General features: G+C 62.6%; 3 protein-coding genes across 10 annotated transcripts in view; 1 reads left to right on the plus strand and 2 right to left on the minus strand.

The window, feature by feature from the left end:
- PC (pyruvate carboxylase) overlaps nt 1-12792 on the plus strand; it is a 105115-nt gene extending 92323 nt beyond the window's left edge. For all 5 annotated transcript variants that reach the window (XM_047775148.1, XM_047775149.1, XM_047775153.1 and 2 more), the window contains 11 exons: nt 7995-8139; nt 8489-8578; nt 8669-8890; nt 9341-9497; nt 10049-10289; nt 10404-10653; nt 10854-11098; nt 11184-11363; nt 11435-11683; nt 11962-12102; nt 12181-12792. In XM_047775148.1, coding sequence (XP_047631104.1) covers nt 7995-8139; nt 8489-8578; nt 8669-8890; nt 9341-9497; nt 10049-10289; nt 10404-10653; nt 10854-11098; nt 11184-11363; nt 11435-11683; nt 11962-12102; nt 12181-12429 — 2169 coding nt within the window. In that variant the 3' untranslated portion in view covers nt 12430-12792. The remainder of the gene's footprint in view (nt 1-7994; nt 8140-8488; nt 8579-8668; nt 8891-9340; nt 9498-10048; nt 10290-10403; nt 10654-10853; nt 11099-11183; nt 11364-11434; nt 11684-11961; nt 12103-12180) is intronic.
- Nucleotides 1512-4652, minus strand: LRFN4 (leucine rich repeat and fibronectin type III domain containing 4). Its single transcript, XM_047775154.1, is given in 4 exon segments — nt 1512-1940; nt 1942-2137; nt 2684-4042; nt 4479-4652. Coding segments are annotated over 3 exon segments (1911 nt in total). The 5' UTR covers nt 4033-4042; nt 4479-4652; the 3' UTR covers nt 1512-1574.
- A 358-nt stretch (nt 12793-13150) lies between the features above and the next one.
- RCE1 (Ras converting CAAX endopeptidase 1) lies at nt 13151-17833 on the minus strand. Of its 4 annotated transcripts, none has more exons than XM_047775156.1 (9): nt 17552-17766; nt 17312-17414; nt 17134-17217; nt 16772-16850; nt 16122-16289; nt 15923-15994; nt 15592-15654; nt 15143-15259; nt 13151-14258 (listed from the first exon to the last, which is right to left on the minus strand). In XM_047775156.1, the coding sequence occupies exons 1-9, from the start codon at nt 17734-17736 to the stop codon at nt 14005-14007; spliced, it is 1125 nt and encodes a 374-aa protein (XP_047631112.1). In that variant the 5' UTR covers nt 17737-17766; the 3' UTR covers nt 13151-14004. The 4 variants fall into 4 exon arrangements, with proteins under 4 accessions (XP_047631112.1, XP_047631111.1, XP_047631114.1 ...); XM_047775155.1 differs by having other exon boundaries at nt 17134-17213; nt 17552-17765; XM_047775158.1 differs by lacking the exon at nt 13151-14258 and having other exon boundaries at nt 14585-15259; nt 17134-17213; nt 17552-17833.
- Between the last annotated feature and the right edge of the window lie 34 nt (nt 17834-17867).

Below are 17867 nucleotides of genomic sequence, written 5' to 3' on the forward strand. Positions count from 1 at the left end.
GCTGGAAGGTGGAGAAGGGAGACAGGGCCACGGGGCCGTGAAGGGGCGGAGGGAGGCGGGAGAAGTGCAGGACGTGTGATTCCTGTTCCTGGGCAGCAGCATCCTCCCCAGATGTGCCCGCTGAGTCGGCCTCGCCCCCGCCAACCTGTGCCTGCCACCCGCAGCCCGTCCCCGCCCTCCACCCTCGTTCCCGGCCTCTCCCTGTTGAAGACCTTGTTTCATTTTATTTAAACCAGAATCTCAGGCCACCTGCAGGTACGTGCTCCGGGTGGGGGGGGAGCACATTTGTGTGTCAGCGCTCTACACACCTCAAGTGTGTGAGCTCGGCCTGCACACGTGTACACACGCACTGTATTGCGCCAGCTCTCACCGGGCTGCCGTCTGTGGCCGCACGTGGCAATGCCCCACACCCCTCAGCACAGGTCCACTGCCGTGGCCTGGGTGCCATACCCGCCTTCTGCAGCGGGGCCCGGGCAGCTGTTATGTTCTGGGTGCACCTGATGCTGTGGGAGAACCACGCGTGCCTTGGAGTGTGTGTTCAGAGCACTGGCGCCTCCAGCTGGCACCCGGGAGCATGGTTGCTGGGGAGGCCCTGCCTGGGCCAGAGGCTGACGGGAACTTGGGCCAGGAGGCAGGGCAGGGCACACCACCCGAGACTTTGGTTCCTGGAGGTGGCCATGTGGGCATGGGTGCCCCCTGGTGTTTGCCCCGGGTGTCCAGCAAGAGCAAAGCCACGAGGGGCATCAGTGCAGCGGTTGAGAGGTCTCCTTCAGGGCCTGCACCCCCTATAGGAACCTTCCAGGGGGTCCTGGTCTGAGAGCAGGGTGTGGGATTCCTAGCCCTTTCCAACCTTTTGGGATGACTTTGTACAAATCCAGAGTATGCCTGGCAGGTGGTGAACAGGCTGTCACCAGTGGGAGCCATGGGGACTTTCTAGTGGCGTAAGAGCATTGGCAGCCCAGGTCCTTTTGCCCAGAAGGCCTGCAGCATCGCCTACCTGCTCCTGTTGGGCCCTATGCACCGTAACACCCATGCTACGTGAGGACGTGATGTCCCGTTCATGCTCTGCCCGGAAGGGGCATTCTCTGCACTTAGAGCGGGCACGGAGCACAAAGGCACCTGGTCCCCACAGCGCTCTTGGGCCGAGGACACCCCAGGCTGCTGGGGCCACCTCCACGGGCTGGTATCCCCGCACTGACCCCATCTTGTCTGTGCCTCCACTGGCCCCTGTGTCCCCACCCCTCTTCTCAGGGAAACCTGGCAGGACAAGACCAGAGACTAGCACTGAGGTGTCCCCAGTAATTTTATTATAAAGAAAAACAAGACTCCCACTTGGTGGCTGCAGCCCCTGCCTCAGAGGCCATGAGCACCTGTCACAGGGACCTGTCCCTTTTTGCCCGACTGGAGGCCAGAACCAGGGAAAGGGCCCCCTGTCCTGCCAAGCAAAAGGGGGCCTGAGGTACCCAGGGTAAAAGTGGGAGGGGCTCTAGGCAGTGCTGACCCACCAGGCCAGGAGGCTGCCCACCCCACTCCCTCTGCCCTGTGCAGCCCGCCCCGGGCTGGCTCCCTTCCCATCACACCACGCTCTCTTCCAGCCGCTCCGCACTGCCCCCCACTCCCCGGCACCCCGCCCCGAGCAGCCCCCCATGCACAGAGTGGCTCCGTCGGGCCCAGGCCCCTCCGAGGCGCCTGGCATAACCGTAGCACCCGCCAGCATCTCCCAGGTCCAGGGAACAGCTGCGCTGGGGCCGAGGTGGGGGGCTCCGCGGTGGGTGCGTCTTGGGTGTGGGGCTGGGGCCTCCATTGGTCTGAGATTGGACGTGGCTGAGCTTGAGGGGGAGGCGGCCATTCCCGGCCCCCCGGCCCCGAACCAGCAAGGCCACAGTGAAGACCAGTAAGGCAGCCACCAGCACACCCCCCACAGCCACGGTCAGGGTCCCCGCCCAGTACGTGGGCCTGCAAGGCGTGGCACAGGGGCGTGGCTGGCAGCGTGGAAAAGTGGGCACAGCCCAGCAGCCTGGTGGCCGTGAGGTCGGAAGGCCCAGCGGCAGGTGACAGGGCCAGCAGGCAGAGGTCATAGTCGGCACCGGGGACCAGGTGCTTCAGCAGGAAGTGGTGGCTGGAGGCTGGGACGATCCTGTGGGTGAGGACAGGTAGTCAGAGCCCAGGCGTCGGGGTCCAGGCCCTGTCCCCACATCCACCTCCCCACACCCACTGGGCCGCGAAGCGCTCTTCACAGCCCACCCCGCGCGCTAGGTCCCCGGGACCACGTGGGATTGACTGTGTGTTCACTTAAGAAGGCATGTGTGGCCCTGGAGACAGGGCAAGGGGCCAGACAGGTGCGCGTGTTGGCACCCAGGCCCAGGGCAGCTGCGGAGGCGCTAGAGGGGCACATGCCACAGGCCCATGTGCTTAAACACAGACACCAAGCCCCGCGCCTCGCCTGCTCTGCCAAGCCTGAGAGACCTCGCCAGGCACAGGCCCTCCACTCCCCGTGCCTCCCCATCCCTCCCCTGCAGCCCCACCTCCCCCAGGCAGCTCAGAAGCTGAGGAAGGGTGTGTGCAAGCCCCAAGGAGGGAGAAGGAGCAGGAGAGGTGGCTGAGCCCCAGAGGGAGGAGCAGGGCTCAGAGGGAGGGCGGCTGGGGCGAGGCTGGGGCCACGGACCGCGGAGCTCGTCCTCACCGGTAGATGGGGGTCTCGTCCTCGCTGCTGTTGTACTGGATTTGGAACATCCACACAGGGTCCGCCGGCCGCCCTGGCCCCCAGCTCACCAGCCCCGAGGTGGCGGTCACCTCTGTCACCTGCACGGCTGGCTCAGACTCTAGCGTCCCCTCGCCCTCGGCAGCAGTACGGGCCGAGGCTGCAATGTCCGAGGGCCCCGGGCGGCCCCCCTCGGTGCTGCCGTTCCCTCCATGGGGTAAGGCCAGCACCCGTAGTTCTACACGGGCTGTGGCCTCGCCGGCAGGGTTGGTGGCAATGCAGGTGTAGCCCCCTGCATCCCCGGAGCCCGTCACCCCAATCTCCAGGGTCCCGTTGGGAAAAGCCCGGGCTCGGGAGGAATTGCCGACCAGCCGGTCATCAGGGCCGACCCAGTGCATGGTGGGCGCAGGGTCGCCGAGGGCTCGGCACCGCAGCGTGGCCCGCTGGCCCTCCAGTACCCAGAGGCGCTGCGTGTGGCGGGCGATGAGGGGTGGCTCGCAGGAGAACTCGCCCTCGGGCACTGCCCAGAAGTAGCGGCCAGCCAGGCCCGGCGGGGAAGCACAGGTCTCTAGGTCATCGGGCCGTGCCAGCCGCCGCAGCCACAGCAGCTCACAGTTGCAGTGCAGGGGGTTCCCGCTGAAGCTCAGCACCAGGGGGGCTGGCGAGGCCTCGGCGTCGCGCCCCCGGGAGAAGAGCGGGTCGGGGGCCAATGTGGCCAGGCGATTGGAGGTGAGGTCGAGGCGGGAGAGCTGGCTGAGTTGGGCAAAGGCGCCCGGGGGCAGTGCGTCGATGAGGTTGTGGTCCAGGTTGAGGGTGTGCAGGGCGGGCATGGCGCCGATGCCGGCCCAGGGCACCTGCCGCAGGTTGTTGTAGGAGAGGTCCAGGTCCTCCAAGCTGTCCAGGAAGTCGTCGAAGGCCCCAGGCGCGATGCGGCCCAGCTGGTTGCCACTGAGAATGAGGTGCTGCAGGTTGACGGGGCCCCGCAGGCTGCCGGCGCCCAACTCCACCAGCCTGTTGCCGTCCAGGTGCAGGGAGCGCAGGCTCTCCAGGTCCCCGAAGGCGCGGGCCCCGATGCGGGTGATGGCATTGCGAGACAGCGTCAGGTCCACCAGCCCTGTCATGTTGCGGAAGTCTGGCGGCCCCAAGGCCTGGATAAAGTTGTCAGCCAGCCGCAGCTCCACTGTGCGCCGGTCCACGTTGGGTGGCACGAACAGCAGGCCTCGGTGGGCACAGAGGGTGCTGAGTGACTCGGACAGGTTCTGGCAGACGCAGGGCAGTGGGCAGGCAGCCGCTCCACTGGCCAGCAGCAGCAGCAGGAGTGGCGGGGCCATGGTGCGCACCCTGTAGGGAAGGGTCACGGCCCAGGTACAGGTGAGGCTGGCACAGGTGCCCGCTTGCCCCCCGGGGCCCAGTCTCAGGGGCCAGCTTCCAGAGGCTGGCCTAGGGGTGGGTCAGAGTTAAAGGCCCAAGGGGTCCCCCAAGGCTGAGAGAAGGCTGGGGCATGCAGGGCCAGGCCCCCCTGAGTAAAGGTCACATTTCCCAAGCAGTTAGGGGGAGTCCTGGCTCTGGGGACAAGGTGAGGCATGAAGCAGGAAGCGGAGGTGGCCATGAGAGCAGGGAGGGTCCCGGAACTTCCTTTCCCCGGCATCCCCTGGAATCGCCAGTATGCCTTCGGCGCCATCCCCTCCCCTGCCCGGGCAGGTGCGGCCCTAAACCCTTCCCTGGCCCCTTGCCCCTCCCTGGCCAACCCCCACGGGGTCCCCCGCGGCCCCCTCACCTGGTGTCCGTAGCTCAGGGGGCGCGGGCGGGCCTCCCCGTGGGCCCGGCCGGCCCCCGCCGACTCCAGGCGGCTCTCCCGCGGGGGTGAGGCCCGGGGCTGACCAGCCGCCCTCGGCGCGCCTTCCGGCCCATGGCGCTCGGGCCCGCGGCCCGGGCTCTCTCGGTTCCCGGCACCTTTTCCCGGCGCGGCTCGCGGCAGCGGCAGCGGCGGCAGCAGCCGCGAAAGGCAGGCGGGTGCGCGCCAACGAGCACGCGCACCGCGGACACGCACGTGGAGAGCAGACGGGGAGGGGCGCGGAGATCCACCCGGGCCCAGGCTGGCTCCCGAGGTCACCGGGACGCGCGGCCACTGCAGCACCCACGGGGGGCTCCTGGTCACGCCCGAGGCCCGGGCCGGCGCGGACCCGCCGCGCAGCACCCCAGCGCAGCCGCAGCGCACTCACCCCGGCACAGGCGCGCGCGCCCCCGGCCACCCTGGCGCCCCGGCATCCTGCACCGCACGGGCGCCTGCTGCCGCTGCGCGAACCGTCACTCTGCAGACAGCCAGACAAAGCGCCAGCTCGCGGGCCCCTTCACCATCTCCCAGAGACGAGAGTCTTTGTCACATGTCGCTGGGCACCCTCCCCAACACACCCACACATGCCCACACACCCACACGTCCCCGCACCCACCAGCAGGGCCGGGTGCAAAACCGCACTGTTGCTGGGACCCTCGCATTCACAGACACACGCTGAAGGTCACAACCGTCCTGCATCACCAAGTCACGTGGAGGGTCCCCAACGGGCACGGCCCTGCGGGGGGAGAGGGGAGGGTTCGGGGCGCTGCCCCCCGGCAGGGCTCCCGTGGGGTGGGGCCGAGAGGGCTCGGCCTCCGGGCTGGCGCCGTGCCCCGCCCCCGCTGCCGGCCCCTCCCTCCTCCCCGGCTCCCCTGCCCCGCCCCGCCCCGCCTGGCGCGCTCGGGAGCCAACCGGTCTCCGCCTCCGGCCCGATTGGTCTGCGCCGCGCGGTTTCCCAGCAGGCCGGCGGTGGCACGCTGTTTGAAGCTGTGCGTCAGTGGCTGTGTCGGCAGACCCCCTTACCCCTTCTGCCGCGCCCGAGTCATTTCCCTGGAAGAGTGTCCCAGACAAGCTCGGCTCTACCGAGAAAGGGCTCCCGGGGCGGGGGGGAGTTGGGTTCCCGGCTTTCTGCCTCTGAAATCCGGGGCTTAGGTGGGAGTGCTGAGGACTCAGAACCACGCTGGCGACTGGTCTTTCGCCTTGGCTGCCCATTCAGAACACAGGGGAAGTCACCTCCTCCCCTAAGTATCCCTGGTCCTCCGGCTACTCAGGTCCCTCCCTGCCTTTTTCCTTTTTCCCATGTCTCAGGGAAACAGACTGAATTCTCACCCTGCCTGGTGCACCAGGTAACCTTGAGGAAGTTATTTAACCGCTGAAACCATTTCCTTATCTTGGCCATGGGTCTTAATTGTAACGACTTCGTGGGGTGAGAGAAGAAATGAGGCAGCCTGTGAAGGGCTTAGCCACCTGGCAGCTGGAAAGCCAGTCTGTTGCCACCCCTTGAGCCTAGGCTCCTGCATTTGTAAAATGAAGGTGCTGGATCCTAGCTCGGGTCAACTCTGATATGCAGTGGCATCAGATACTGCCTTGTTTTTTTTCTCCCCATAAAAAGTGTTTTCACTTCCTCTAAACACACTCGTGCACTAGTGTCCACCATGAGCAGGGGGTTCCCGTACATCAGGAACCAGATGGGCTTGGTCCCTGCCCCCATGCAGCTTACTCCCCCACAGAGAGCAGATGGGGTGACAGATCCTTCAAAGTTAGGGAGGGGTCTACAAAAGAGTGCAGGGTGGGATGGGGGGGGGGGGCTCCGAAGATCCCTCTCACCCCCGCCTGATTCTAGGTTCTTTAGATGGTTGAAGTGGTTTTCCCTTCTCCAGTGCCATGCCTTGGCCCAGCTGAAAGGTCCACATCTCTTACAGCGGAGCATGGACTAGTCTCAGGTGCAGCAGGCACCAGGCAATGCAGTGGCAGCTGGTGGGATGCTGGGCGGGTGCCCTTCCCAATCCCCGCCTCCAGGTGATGGGAGCCCTGGGGGGACAGGGAGGATCTCTCAGAGTAGCAACAGGGCCCAACAGCCCGTACTGGGCCTGGACCTACTGAAGGTGCCACCAGGGATCCTGAATGGATGATACACAGAGCTGCCTTCTCTGAAGTGACAGCCAGGCTGTAGCCATACGGTCATAGGCACAGGCACACTGGAATCCCATCCACTTGGCCTTGAAGTCTTAGGGCATCTCTCCTAGCACTGGCTTCCAGGCTAGGAGAGGTTGGACTTATTCTGGCCCAGCCTGATGCTGTCACTCAGCTGTTTAATGAGCAGAACCGAGGACGCCTGTGCACAGAGCACATGGACACGAGTCCCTCAGGCAGCACCCCTGCCCCTCAAGCGCTCCTGGCCACATGATGGATGCAGACAAGCAAAGGATGATGAGGCTGACGGGGGACCTTTCCAACAGCTGATCCCACAGGGTCCTAGAAAGGGGAGAGTCCGTCTCCACCATGAGGGCAGATGAGGACAGATGAGGTCTTTGAGTTCTGGCCTGCCAGGCAGGTGCAGAGGGGTGGAAGGTGAGGGCACAAAGCAAGTTTGGTGTGACTAGAGGTGGCTGTGACAAGGAAGCTTGGCAGAAGGCATGGCCTGTGGACAAGGGCTTCACAGTCCAGAGATGGTTGTGGTAGTGTCGTCTGGCTTGACCAGTGACACAGGCGTGGGTGATGGAGCATAGGTTTTGGTAACTGGGTAGGTGGCGAGACACCCCCAGGAGGCAGAGGAGGACTGGGTGAGAGAAGCTGACTTTGGGCTTGAGCTTGTGTGAGGGTCACACGAGGAGAGGTGCCTGGGCCTGGAGCTGAAGCCTCAGGACAAGGCAACCCAGGGAGAGTCTGCTGGGTGACAGCCCTGAGAACTCCATCCTGCAGGGGTGGGAGGAGCCCCCAGTGGGGACAGGAGAAGGAGGGGAGCAAGATGTCATGGAAGCCCAGGGGGAGAATATCCAGGTGGGAGCTGCTGGCAAGAGGATGGTGGGAAGGTGCCCACAGGATTTAACTGCAGGAGGGACCTCAGAAGCGTGGCTGTCGGGGGGGTGGGGGGAGGAGGTAGGGCCTCTTGGAAGAAGCGTGGCAAGGTGGGCAGGAAGGTGGCTGCTTCATGCCACGGTGCCGTGGGAAAGGCCTGATCCGTGTTCTGGGCCGCGGGAGGGAGGAGGTGCTTGTTTCCAGATCCCGGTTCAGGACGTGCTCCAGGGGGAGCAAGGACAAAGAACGGGCTCAGACCCCTGGCGGCTCAGGGGGCTCTGCCACAGTGGGGGTGGGGGTGGTGACGAGATGGGGTGGCTTGAACCTCAGTGTGGAGTCCTGGGGAACCAGGGAGGCTGTGCTAGCCTAGGGTGGCTTCTCAGCCCCTCCTTTCCCTGCCCACGCTGCCCAGTGACCCTCCCACCCACCTCTGTCCTGCAGACCAACATCCCCTTCCTGCAGAACGTGCTCAACAACCAGCAGTTCCTGGCAGGCACCGTGGACACCCAGTTCATCGACGAGAACCCGGAGCTGTTCCAGCTGCGGCCCGCACAGAACCGGGCCCAGAAGCTGCTGCACTACCTTGGTCTGGCCCCAGACTGCCCTCCTCTGCCCTCCCAGACGCCTTGCTTCTGCCCCACCCCCACAAGAGAGCTTCCCAGCACCCGCTGCCCCTGTCCTCAGTCTGGTCCTGCACCTTCCTCCTTTGCTTCACCCTCCTCGCTCCTGATCTTAGAGGCCCCCTTTTCCATCCACGTGGCCCTCAGTAGGTCCCCACTGCCTGGACCCAGGAGGCCCTGGCTGTGGAGAGGACAGGGGCCAGTTGGAAGACTAGGGATCCTGGAGGAACACCCCATCCCCGACCACAACTACTCCCTCCTGCCCTCAGCTCTGACTGCCCATCCTGCCTGACCAGCTGCCCGCTCTTTCCCCAGGACACATCATGGTGAACGGCCCAACCACCCCGATTCCTGTCAAGGCCAACCCCAGCCCCACGGACCCTATTGTCCCTGTGGTGCCCATAGGTAGGTGAGATTCATTCTGCCAGCTCGTATGGGGGAACAAAGAGGGGGCTGCCGTCTGCAGGATGAGTGCTAATGCCCAGTCTGCCCTAGGCCTGCCTCCAGCTGGTTTCAGAGACATCCTGCTGCGGGAGGGTCCCGAGGGCTTCGCTCGAGCCGTGCGGAACCACCAGGGGCTGCTGCTGATGGACACAACCTTCAGGGACGCCCACCAGTCACTGCTGGCCACTCGTGTGCGAACCCACGACCTCAAAAAGATCTCCCCCTACGTCGCCCACAACTTCAGCAAACTCTTCAGCATAGAGAACTGGGGAGGTAGGCTGGAGGGGGACTGGAACATGGTACCCACAGTGTAGGCAGGCCACTCAGGCTCCCCAGGGAAGCTCGGGATGTTCATACTTAGGGAACCAGTGAGAACTGAACAAAGCACAGCGTTCATTGCTTTAGCAAATAATGACTGGCGCCCACTCTGGTGCCGGGCATGAGACCCAGGCAGCTCAGGGTCTGAGAGAAGAGACACCTGTTAATTACAGCACAGAGAAGGGGGGGCTAGGAAAGGGGGCCCGGGGGGACACAGCCTGAGCTGTCCCAGGAGATCAGCCAAGGAGAGAGTCTGCAGGGGTCGGGGCTGGGATATGAACGACCCTGAAGATGAGCAGGGTCTGGTCTCAGGGCCAGAGTCTTAGGCTCAGGCTCAGAGCTGCAGGGTGTGGCCGGCTCCCCAGGACGTGCAGGGCTGACCTGGGCCTCTTGCTCCCTGTGCAGGAGCCACATTTGATGTTGCGATGCGCTTCCTGTATGAGTGCCCTTGGCGGCGGCTGCAGGAGCTCCGGGAGCTCATCCCCAACATCCCGTTCCAGATGCTTCTGCGGGGGGCCAACGCCGTGGGCTACACCAACTACCCCGACAATGTGGTCTTCAAGTGAGCCTGGAGCGGGTGGGCAGACACTGCGCTGTGTGGCCCGGCCTGTGCCAGGCCACAATGTGGTGGCCCATGCTCCCCACCGTGGGCTTGAAAGCAAGCCTCTCAGTAGCTGTATCCAGCAAGGGCTGCGAAATCACAGAGAACTAGAAGGGCTTCCAGTGGAGACCCTAGGAGGCAGATGGCTGGTCCCAGGCCACCTGGTAGAGCTGGGGCTGGAACCTAGGTCTCACCGTCTCCCTTAGCTGCCTGCCCGTCCTTTGCAAAGCAAAGAATCCCCAGCTGAGTCTTCTGACCTGGGCGGACTGAGCTACACTGATGTGGCTAGGACAGGACAGCCCTGCCCCTTGCCAGAGGCCTCTGGGGCGACCCTGCCCAGCCCAGGCTCCCTCACTCTACGGTTACGTTCTGGGCAGCCCCCCTCCCAGCTCTGTGGGTACATCCCCTGCCAGGCCAGACCATCGGATCTTACTCCACAGGCGCTGTAAGTGGGCCGGAGCCAGGAAAGGAAGTTGCGGGAGGAGCTAACCCGAGCTCTCCTACCCACTCAGGTTCTGCGAGGTGGCCAAGGAGAACGGCATGGATGTCTTTCGGGTCTTTGACTCCCTCAACTACCTGCCCAACCTACTGCTGGGCATGGAGGCGGTGGGCAGTGCCGGCGGTGTGGTGGAGGCTGCCATCTCCTACACGGGCGACGTGGCCGATCCCAGCCGCACCAAGTACTCGCTGCAGTACTACATGGACTTGGCTGAAGAGCTGGTGCGAGCTGGCACCCACATCCTGTGCATCAAGGTGCCTGGGCTGCCCAGCCCACCCCAGGAGTCTCCCCACCACACCCTCATCTCCCCCGCCAGGCACCCATCATGCCGCCGCCTCACCTGTCTTTCTCTGCCCCTTTGCCCTCAGGACATGGCAGGGCTGCTGAAGCCAGCCGCCTGCACCATGCTGGTCAGCTCCCTCCGGGACCGCTTCCCCGACCTCCCGCTGCACATCCACACCCATGACACGTCAGGGGCGGGCGTGGCGGCCATGCTGGCCTGTGCCCAGGCTGGGGCCGATGTGGTCGACGTGGCAGCCGACTCCATGTCTGGAATGACTTCGCAGCCCAGCTTGGGGGCCCTGGTGGCCTGTACCCGAGGGACTCCCCTGGACACAGGTATGAAGAGCAGCTGCCCACGGCCATCCCCCTGCAGAGCTCCAGTCCCCCGCAGAGTCGGGCATGTCCTAGAATCCAAATGCTTTTGCCTGGCCTTGCCTTCTATCACCCACGTCTGCGATGGCGCCTGGGGTTCTGGGAGGAGCACCTGGGAGCCCAGCACATTTCCAAGCCCTGTCCTGTTTCTGGCCTGACTGCAGGGGTGCCCCTGGAGCGCGTGTTTGACTACAGTGAGTACTGGGAGGGGGCCCGGGGGCTGTACGCAGCCTTTGACTGCACGGCCACCATGAAGTCTGGCAACTCGGATGTGTACGAGAACGAGATCCCAGGAGGCCAGTACACCAACCTGCACTTCCAGGCACACAGCATGGGGCTCGGCTCCAAGTTCAAGGAGGTCAAGAAGGCCTACGTGGAGGCCAACCAGATGCTGGGTGACCTCATCAAGGTGAGCCAGGCCCAGTGCTCTCACCCCTGCCTCTGGGCCGCTGTAAAATACCTGGCCCCCTAACCCAGGGGGCCCCTCTCCTCAGGTGACACCCTCCTCCAAGATCGTGGGGGACCTGGCCCAGTTTATGGTGCAGAATGGGCTGAGTCGGGCAGAGGCTGAGGCCCAGGCAGAAGAGCTGTCCTTCCCCCGCTCAGTGGTGGAGTTCCTGCAGGGCTACATCGGCACCCCGCATGGGGGCTTTCCTGAGCCCCTTCGCTCCAAGGTAAGGCAGGCCCAGTGGTGTGGGGGAGGGGGGAGCAGGGCTCAGGCCTGACCCTCTGCTTTGTACCCCAGGTACTAAAGGACCTGCCAAGGGTGGAGGGGCGGCCTGGAGCCTCCCTCCCTCCCCTGGACCTGCAGGCCCTGGAGAAGGAGCTGACAGAACGGCACGGGGAGGAGGTGACCCCGGAGGATGTGCTCTCAGCGGCCATGTACCCCGACGTCTTTGCCCACTTCAAGGACTTCACTGCCACCTTTGGGCCCCTAGACAGCCTCAGTACCCGGCTCTTCCTGCAGGGACCCAAAATTGCAGAGGAGTTTGAGGTCAGTGGCTCGGGCACCCCTCTGCACTCCACCCCGGCACCCCTGCCATCCCCTACGGACCCCAACACAGCTAGAGCCCCAGGCTTTGGCTTGGCTGTACCTGGCCTCATAGCTGTGGGTTAACGAAAGTACCTTAAAGAGACCAGGGCGCTAGGCCTTTACAATCGAGGCGCTGAGACCCAGGGTGGGGAGGGGGGCTTCCCTGGGACTGGGTCAGAGAGCTCCTCTCCCCAAGCTGCCCCCAGCCCTAGCTCTGAGCCTCCACTTCCTCTCTGCAGGTGGAGCTGGAGCGGGGCAAGACGCTGCACATCAAAGCCCTGGCCATAAGTGACCTGAACCGGGCTGGCCAGAGGCAGGTCTTCTTCGAGCTCAACGGACAGCTGCGATCCATCCTGGTCAAGGACACTCAGGCCATGAAGGTACAGCTCCCCTGGGGCCAGCCAGGGGGTGGGGCTGGGCAGGGCCTGGCGTCTCACGTTCCCTCTGCCCTGCCTTAGGAGATGCACTTCCACCCCAAGGCCCTGAAGGATGTGAAGGGCCAGATTGGGGCACCCATGCCCGGGAAGGTGATAGACATCAAGGTGGTGGCAGGGGCCAAGGTGGCCAAGGGCCAGCCGCTGTGTGTGCTCAGTGCCATGAAGATGGAGACTGTGGTGACCTCGCCCATGGAGGGCACTGTCCGCAAGGTCCACGTGACCACAGACATGACACTGGAGGGCGACGACCTCATCCTGGAGATTGAGTGATCTTGCCCTGGACTGGCAGCCAACCATCCACACCCCAAGCCTTCAAGATGCTGTGCTGCCAGGGCAGGCCCAGGCCAGCCAGGGCTGAGGGCAGGAAGGCCTGGCCCTGGAGCGCCTGTCCTCAGCTGCTCAGGGCAGGAGACACTTCCTCCTGCCATCTGTCCTCCACCTGCCAGTGGACAGTTGCTCACATATTCATCTCTTGCCAAATAAGGGTCCTCTCCTTGCTGGAGGCCACAGGTGGGGGCGCAGGTGGGCCCAGGACCCAGGGGAGCAGACTTAGGGGTCCTGCCTCCTGCAGGGGAGACCCAAACCCAGGTCCTGAGAACTCTGCTCAATAAAACTGGCTTCCCCTGCCCTCCATTTTGGGTCCTGTGCAACCCACCCCACCCCTAGTGCCACTCAGCAGAGGGCCAGGGCTGCCCTTGAGGACTCCCCTGCGGGAGTTCAGTTGTATCTTCCTCCTTGGAGGGCAGTGAGGATGGAAACTGTGGCCCTGGGTTAAGCCACTACTGAGTGCCTACTGTATACACACCCAAAACAGAATTCGCTAGTTGTCACTGAGAGCTTGGACGGGGGGAAGGGCTGTTCTAAGCATGTAACATCTATTAACTCAAAGAATCAACCTTTACCCCTTTTAAGAGACACAGAAATGGAGTCAGAGGCCGTGCCCCACAGCTAGTGAGAGGCAGAGAGGATTAAGACCAGCCTATTGGTGGACTTGCTTCTCCACATCCTGCTTTATTTTCTAGACCAGGACTAACCTCCCACCCTGTTAGTGCAGCACTAGATGCAGACAGACACCACTTTGTAGGGGGCAGGTGAGACCCCCTGGATGTGAGGACTCTGATGGGAGGTTAGGCGCCCCTGACTGAAAGGCCCAGGATCTAATCCTGCCACCCCCCCACAACCAGCCCTGGGGAGAATCCTAATCCCGCCCCACAGTTCCCCACCTGTGTGTGGGACGGCACCCCTTCCTATCACTGGGCAGCTGCCCACCGCACGGGGGAGGAGGAGGGTGCAGTGAAGAGATGGGTGGGGCGCTGGGCAGTTCCTGAGCAGGGATATAGGAAGGGGAGGGACCCTCGGGGGACCAGGCAGGAAGTACATCCCGGCACCCTGCCAGCCCAGCCATCTTGGGGTACCACGCTTAATCTTTGGGGTGGGGCTGCGCTGCCCCCTCTTCGGACTCCCAGATCCCAAATGGATCCTCTATAAAACCGGCCTGTGCTCACTCCCTCAGCTTCCCTGGCAGCTGCCATGCAGGCTAGCGGAGAGGAACGTTCTCCAGCAAGGCAGGTATGTGACTCACGGCGCCCTTTTAGATCCAGATAAATACAGTTTAGTCACAGCCAGTTGTGTTTGGGGGCTGCAGGGAGTGACTGCACATCCGTTTTCTTTTCTCCGACCACCACCCTCAGGGAAGGGGACGTGGGACAACCTCCTTGAGTCTGGGATAGGACCTGGAGGGAGAATATTCTCTCAGTCTTTGTTTTTTTTAAAGGGGGGGGCGGCATAGAGGCAGGGGAATGAGAACATAGGAACCATTCTAAGAACAGGAAGAGCACGTAAACACTACCAGATTCTAGAAAAAAACCTTGAGTTCCAGTGTTGCTTGGCAGGGTTGCTCATGCTCTCTGAGCCTTTGTGCTGGGTTCCTCCAGGAACCAAAGAAGTGGCATCGTGACAGCGGTCTGAGGTGGAGAGAGCCAGAAAAGCCTCCACTCCCAGGTGACCGAGCCGGTTCCTCTTCCATCTTAGATTTGTTTCCTCCTGTGTGGTGTGAGGCTGGCAGACTTTCTGTGGAAGGCACAGAGCGAAGGGTCCACCTATCAAAGGTCAGAGGATGGAGGCTCCATCACTGGGGTCAGGGCCCTGGGTCCCTCTCCCTGCTCCTGATCCTGAAGACAGGCACAGGTCCCAGGAAGAGCTGGGCCCAGACCTGGTACCAACAGTTCCAGGATCATCTGCGCTAGGACCTGGGTCCTGGTTCAGGAAGGAGGAAGCTAGAGACTGAGGGGTAGCCCAAAGCCCCCGTCCTGTCCGCTACTGCCGGCCGACCTGCCTAGAGGTTAGTGCTCACACTAGCCAGGACAGTGGTGGGCACACTCCCCAAGACTCTGAATAGGCAGATTCCCAAAGGTCCAAGGCCGTGTTACCCAAGTTAAATCTCTTTAATATCCCAATACAAAGTCCTGATGCAAAAAGACAATGAGAAAACCCTGGGAAGTTGGGGGGAGGGCTTTTATAAATTCCACCCCCAAGCAGCTTTTCAGAGGTGGGGGGCGGGGATGGGAGCAGCAGAGGAGCTCAGAGAAGCAGCAGTCCAGTGAGGAAGGGAGTGCTCGGCTCCTGGGACCTGCCCCTTGCCCCCTCACCCCCAGCTGCTCCTCAACCCCCTTTTAAGAGGGACCGCACCCTTTGGATATCTGCTTCTTTCTCTTGGTCCCTGGGAGTCAACTAGCTCTGGCTTCGATCCCCTACAAAAATTCCTGAGTTCTCGGGACCTCAGCCAGCTCCTCCCCTGCAGTACCCCTTGATGGGGAGGGGCTGGGAAGCCCATGAGTCCATAGGCGTGTGTACAGGAGCATGGGTCAGGAGCACAGTGGAGCCTCTGAGTCCCCGGCCCTCTCCAAAAGCACACAAAGGGGGAGGCTGCCGTAGAGCTTAGGGTCCGTGAGGGGCTGGAGCAGAAGAAGGAAGAGTCCCACACCCAGGGCGTAGCCTGCCAGCAGGGGGCGCCTCTGTGGATGCTCCAGGGCTGCACACACGGCAGGAAAGCCCATGTAATTGCAGAAAGAGTGGCAGAGAACTGGCCCAATCAGGTGTCCTGGGGAGGAGACACAGAATAGCTCATGGAGCAGCCCCACCACCAACCCAGGCCCTTCCAGGACTAAGACCCTCATCCCCAGAAACAGGAGATCAATGCCCCCAACCCCTAACCACCCCTCCCCCCCCCCCCCACACCACGGCCTCTGCTTCCCTCCTCCTGTGCTACCGCACCAGGCTGAGGACCCTGGCTCAGCCTGTCTCAAGGACTGTGGTAGAAGAAACATCACTCCTAGAATAAACACAGATTCCCATTCTCCCCCCACCCACCCCACCCCCCATTCCTATGGGCCCTTGAGCCCCCTGGGGACCCATGAGAGACTGAGGACCAACCTGTACGGATGAAGAGGAAAGCAGTGTAGGCACCAAAGACAGCTGTGTAGGAGAACTGGAACGCTGGAGATGGGGAGGCCGAGAATGACCACCCCTGCTTGCCCTTCCTGCCCCTGCACTGTACACCCATCAGCCAGGGACAGCCCCTTCCCCCCTTGCCCTGGGGATAGTGGCTGCCTGCCCCAGCACCTAGGCTCTCCTCCCCACCCCAACTCCCATAGTCAGTGGCCTCTCCAATACTCTGCTCCCCATTCTTCCTCCAGAGTGACTATCAGGGACACCCTCACATGCCCAGCCCAGGACTGCCCCAGGCAAGCTCTCTAGGACTCACCTGCAGACAAGAAGATGCTCCCCACGCTGCTCTGGCGGAAACGAAGCTGCTCAAAAATGTGATGAAAATGGGCTGAGAGAAAGATGAGAACAGTATCACTTTCCTCCCGGCCTGCCCACCAGGCCCTGCCCTTGCCCCGAACCCCATTCCCAATTCCCAAGCTAGCAACATCTCAGCAGGACCAGGAAGACAAACTCACCAACTCCAAAGAAGAGTGGGCAGGTGAACACAGCAGGGCCCAGGCCTGTGCACGGTGCTAACATGGGCAGCATGCAGGCCCGGAACACCAGCTCTTCTGTCAGGGGTGCGATCACTTGGTTCCGCAGCCAACGCATGTCTGTGAGGCAGCGAGCCCAGGAGCGAGGTGCTAGCGAAGGGATTTGGGACAAGTGATGAGTGACTACTGAATAAAGTGACCCTAGAGGCCCCAAGGGCCCCTCTTCCACAACCTCCCCCTGGCCAAACTCAGGTTAAGCATAAATACTCGTGAGAACAGGGAACGGTCCCTTTATCAGACCCAGTATAAAACACTGTCTCAAGGGGTCTGAAAGGGAGGGTAGCGTATCCTGATAGTAAACTCTGGAAACATCAAAATTTGACCAACCTCTAGTTTGGGAAACCAAAGGTTAAGGGAAACAAGGGACAGTGTTTTCCTGTCCACGCCAAGTACTGCTGGAGAGTCCCTACTGCTGGGAACTCAGTGAACATCAGGAACTAACTCTTAGAGACCACCCAACATGTGTTCCCGTGCCCCGTGTCCACCAGGTCCCACCACAAGCACACTGATTCCCTCTTCTCACAGTCCTGAACTGCCTGTGCCTACTTTTCCCCTCAACTATGAGGACTCACCTAGAACAACCTTCAACCCATCTGCCAGGTCACAGGGACAATCCATAGACAGCTGCATCAGTGGCCCCAGGAAAAGGATCTGGGGGAAGAAAAACAGGAGCGATCAAAGGAAAGGCTCAAACCATAATCCACTGCCCTTGCTCAGATAAGGCTTGATGAGATTTCAAGCTTCCTATTCTTCGCCAGGATTTTCCACCTATGCATATCCGAGGGCCCTGGGCTATCTCACCTGTCTCCCATCAGTCTAAGGCTGGACACAATCAAGATAAAAAAAAAAAAAAAAGGGGGGGGGGCCATGGAAAGGAGTGTCACGCTAATAACAACAATGAGCAGAGAAGGAAACGTAAAGCAGGAGCACTCACCATGGTCAGCAGCAGGGGCAGCAGCGCTGCTGGAAAAATGCCCTCCAGCCTGAATCCCATCAGGGTGAGCAGGGATGTGCCTGGCTGAGCCACAGGAAAGGGGGCATCAGTCTTGCTCCCTCCCCCAAAAAGCCCTGAGACGGCTCCCTCGCTACCCTCTGCCCCGCCTCCTTCGCACCTGGATGCCTGTAAGTTCCCTCCAGAGTAGCACGCAGAGGGGCGAGAGACTTGACACCACCAGGACACTGGTGAAGCGCCGCTTGATGACGGCAGGGTGGTCCCTACGAAGGGGGCAGTAAGTTCAAGGGGCCCCCAGCCTCCTCCTGAGAGCGCGGCCCCGCCCTCTTTTTGCCCAAGCTCCGCCCGCAGCCCCGCCTCGCGGAGGCGCGGGTTCCGGCCGCGCGCGCAGCCCCCGCACCTGGGCAGCTCGCTCTTCCACACGTAGAGGCTGCCCACGTAGGAGCAGGCAAGGCTGAGGCAAGAGAACACGGACACCCAGCAGCAGAGCCCGGGGCCCGGACCGCCCAGAGCCGCCGACTCGGGCGGCCGCTCTGGCCGCGACACCGACAGCAGGCGAAGCCCATCCCCGCCCAGCGCCGCCATCGCGCCTGGACCCGCGGCGCGCACCAGTGACGCATCCCGCCGCTGCCCAGCCCGCGCTTGCCGGAAGCGCGGGTGACGTCATCCGACGGCGCGGGCTGCCGCCCCGCCCCCGGCGCGGTACTAAAGACACA

This window comes from Phacochoerus africanus, chromosome 4 (genome assembly GCF_016906955.1).
Source record: "Phacochoerus africanus isolate WHEZ1 chromosome 4, ROS_Pafr_v1, whole genome shotgun sequence".
Classification (NCBI taxonomy): Eukaryota; Metazoa; Chordata; class Mammalia; order Artiodactyla; family Suidae; genus Phacochoerus; species Phacochoerus africanus.